Source organism: Octopus bimaculoides, chromosome 19, assembly GCF_001194135.2.
Source record: "Octopus bimaculoides isolate UCB-OBI-ISO-001 chromosome 19, ASM119413v2, whole genome shotgun sequence".
NCBI lineage: Eukaryota > Metazoa > Mollusca > Cephalopoda > Octopoda > Octopodidae > Octopus > Octopus bimaculoides.
Window position 1 is genome coordinate 5405391 of NC_068999.1, and position 4305 is coordinate 5409695.

The window sequence follows — 4305 nt, forward strand, 5'->3', positions numbered from 1 at the left end:
ATATATATATATATATATATATATATATATATATATATATATATATATATATAATGACAAAAAAAGTAGAACAGAGTGAGCAAGTCTTTTTACTACATCAATTTACAAGTGTTTCATCATGTATATATATATATATATATATATATATCAATAATGTGTGTATGTTTTTATCTCTTTCAGGATCAGATAAAGTTTCTGAAGGTGGAACACAATAAAACTCTTACTTTGCTCCATAACCAGACGGAATCGAACGAGAAAGAAATCTACCGTCTTCAGAAAGAACTCCAGCAGCAACAGCAGCAGCAACAGCCGCTGCAGTTGCCGCTTCAGCCATCCATGGCAACTGTACAGTATGTTAGTAAACCACCAGACCGAGACCGAGACCCGAGTGATTCACCTTCTGATTTATCTTCTGACATTCTTCGACATGAAGAACGGCAACAGGGCGAGGTCAGTCTCAGTATTTCCAGACCATTCCACCCCTCACCCCCACTCTCACTCTCTCTCTCTGTGTCCCTCTTGCTTCTTTCACTTTCTCCTTCTCTCTCTCTCTCTCTTTCGCCTTTCACCTTCTTTTCTCTCTCTTCCCTTCATATATATATGCGTATGTATGTATACTTATATATATGCATGTATACATATATACATATATAAATGCATGTATATATACATATGTATGCATATGTATGTATACATATATATGTATGTGTGTGTATGTATGTATACATATATATGTATGCATATATATATATATATGTATATATATGTATGTATATGTGTGTATGCATATATGTATATATATGTATGTATACATACATGCATATGTATGTATATGTATGTATGCATATGTATGTATACATACATGCATATGTATGTATATGTATGTATGCATATGTATGTATACATACATGCATATGTATGTATACATACATATGTATGTGTATGTATGTATATATTATATATACACGTGTGTGTGTGTGTGTGTGTGTGTGTGTGTGTGTGTGTGTGTGTGTGTGTGTGTGTGCCTGTATTTGTCTTTGTGTTTGGTGCTGGTGTCTTTACTTCCCTGTAACTTAGCAGTTTCACAAAAGAGACTGATAGAGTAAGTGCCAGAGTCAAGATAAAATTCAAGGTCTGGGGCTGATCCGTTCAACTAATATTCTTCAAGATTGTGCCCCAGCATGGCCGCAGCCTAACGACAGAAACGAATAAAAAATAAAGGTTGAGTATACTAGCTTCTGTAGCCTAGAGAAAGATGAAAACAGAAAAGAAATACCATTGGAAGAGAAGAAGTAGTAGTAGTAGTAGTAGTAGTAGGAGAAGAAGAAGAAGAAGAAGAAGAGGGGGTTGGTTTTGGTGTAAGAGAATTTTCTTCTGACAGGCACAAAATGAAAGAAAACAACGAAGAAACGTTCCTGTTATGGCTTCATCTTGCCATGTTGGTTTCTAAGTTTGGTCTGCTACATTGACGTGCGTCTTGTAAGGAGATGGATTTGAATGTCACCCAACGGAAGCCAAGTGTGAGGACGAGGCTGGGCTTGACTGAGAGGGAGGGAGGGAGGGAGGGAGGTGTTTGCTTGTGGTGTTCACTGGCAAGGTTTCCCTCCTGAAGTTCTGCTGTTTGGAATGGTGGAATGGATGAACATGTATTGTGACTGTGAATGACACATCGTCGTTTAATGTCCGATGTACAAATGTGTGTGTGTGGGTGTGTGTGTGTCTATATATATATGAGTGTGTGTATATATATGTGTGTATATATATATATATGTGTGTATCTATGTGTGTATATGTATTTATGTGTGAATATATATATATATATTCGTGTGTGTGTGTGTGTGTATAAACGTGCATGCATGCACACCTCTCTGTGTGTGTGTGTGTGTGTGTATTGACATATTTGTATCTATCTATCTATCTATATATATATATATATATATATATATATATACACACACTTTATCTATCTATCCATACACACATGACATGATTATCTACAGATATCTGTGTTTTATGCTCTGCGTGAGTGTGTGTGTGTAGATACATATATGCGTGTGTGTGTTTGCATACACACACATACTCACATGCATACATGTAGGCATTCATGCACACACACACACACACACACTGAGACACACATACATCACCACACCTGCTCCTCTACCGATTCCACTTTTGCACACAAAACCGAATAAAAAAACTGTGGTGAAGCTGGACACATATTCTATGTTATTGTTGTTGTTGCTTTAGTTGTTTTTGTCTGCCTGCACTGATACTCCTACCTCCTCCTACTTCTACCTCTTCCCACTCATCACTCTCTTCCTCTCACTCTTCCTCCTACTCTTCTCTCTCTTCCTCCTTCCTTCTCATCACTCTTTTTCTCCCTCTCTTCGCCCTCTTCCTCCCGCTCCTCCTCCTTCCTCTCATCAGTCTCTCTTCCTCTCATCAGTCTCTCTTCCTCTCATCAGTCTCTCTTCCTCCCACTCTTCTTAAACCATTACGGTATTTCCTGGCATACAAGTCGAATTTTGCAGACCAAAATTTGCAGCCAGAAATAAGCAGGTCGACTTATACACTAAAATGGTTTGCAGAACCAAAAGTTCCATGTGAAATGCAGCAGGATTCGGAAAGATAGCCATGATATTTGAATATTTACACTATATACCACTGTGACTTGTATGTCGGTAGTTATAGGATGGCTAAAAATGTTCAACTGAGTTATGTCCCTTCACTGAGTTACCTCCCCTTTATAAACTTTATCATTTTTCAGATTTTTTTGTGTTTGATCAATTTAGTTGTTTGATCAGCTGAGTTACTTATTCACGTCTGAAAAATTCTGGAGGATTTTTGATTCTAGAAATTATGCCCCCTTTACATTCGCAATTGCCACTGGGTGTTTTACTCAAAGCAGAGGTATTTTTCGATAAATAAAAATTTATCTAGTGTTTAATATAACTTTATAAATCTTTGCTTTCTGAATTTATGTCAGTGGCCTCTCTCAGTTCATTAGCTCATTTTCGTATACACACACACATTATTACTTTCACCATCATCATTTTACCTCTACTTTCCATGCTGGCGTGGGTTAGATGGCTTGACAGGATCTGGGGACTGGCAAGCCAGTGGGCTGCATCAGGCTCCAATCTGATCTGGCAAGGTTTCTACAGCTGGATGACCTTCCTAACGCCAACCACTCCGAGAGTGTAGTTGGTGTTTTTTTACGTGCCACCAGCATGAGGGCCAGTCAGGCAGTACTGGCAACGACCACGCTTGAATGGTGCTTTTTACGTGTCACTGGCACGGGAACCAGTTAGGTGGCACTGGCAACGACCATGCTTAAATGGTGCTTTTTGTGTGCCACCGGCACGGGAGCCAGTCAAACCCCTTTCCTATTAATGTAACAAATGAATTATTTTCCAATGCACAAAAAATAAGGACCTGTTACAGTAGTTTTGAGATGATGGGTGGCTTTATGCCAGGGATGAAAGGTCAGAGTACAATAGAGGGATGGAAACAAGTCTTGCAGAGGAGATATAAGGCTACATCAGCTGAAGAAAGAGGAGGGTGACAACATTACACACACACACACACACATGATTTCAAACAATTAAACAACATCATTTTCATTAACTGTAGAAAATCATTTCCTTTTCTTTATTTTCATTTTTTAAAATTACTTTTATTTTTCCGTTTCTTTGTAGGGTATGGAATTTGTTGACACGGAATCCTTCCATCGGGTAAGAAATAGTTTGTTTTTAGTTTTCTTTGATTCCATTCTCTGGAAACAACTTCTTCATTCATTAATCCTTCATTCATTAATCCTTACCATTCTTTTATTTGTTTATTTATCTTTTATATGTTTCAGTCATTAGACTGTGGCCATGCTGGGGCATTGCCCTGAAGGGCTTCATCGAACAAATTGATCCCATTATTTATTCTATCAGTTTCTTTTATCGAATCGCTAAGTTATGGGAACGTAAACAAACCAACACCAGTTATCAAGGCTTCTTTCAGTTTCCCTCTAGCAAATCCACTTACAGAGCTTTAGTCGGCCCAGCGCTATAACAGAAGACACTTGCCCATGGTGCCACAGGGCCTTATTTTTGGGATCAACAAAATAAGTACCAGTTAGATACCTCCTCCCCTGAAGTTGCTGGCTTTGTGCTAAAATCTTCCTCCTCCTCCTCCTCCTTCTTCTTCTTCTTCTCATTAAGGTGGCGAGCTGGCAGAATCGTTAGCATGCTGGGCAAAGTGCTTAGTGGCATTTCATCCGACTTTATGTCCTAAGTTCAACCCCCCCCCCCC

General features: G+C 38.7%; 1 protein-coding gene across 1 annotated transcript in view; it reads left to right on the top strand.

Annotated features, from left to right (window-relative positions):
- LOC106869426 (GRIP and coiled-coil domain-containing protein 2) overlaps window positions 1–4305 on the top strand; it is a 121436-nt gene that overhangs the window by 79056 nt on the left and 38075 nt on the right. Inside the window, exons 23-24 of the mRNA XM_052974888.1 lie at window positions 181–450; window positions 3702–3737. Coding sequence (XP_052830848.1) covers window positions 181–450; window positions 3702–3737 — 306 coding nt within the window. The remainder of the gene's footprint in view (window positions 1–180; window positions 451–3701; window positions 3738–4305) is intronic.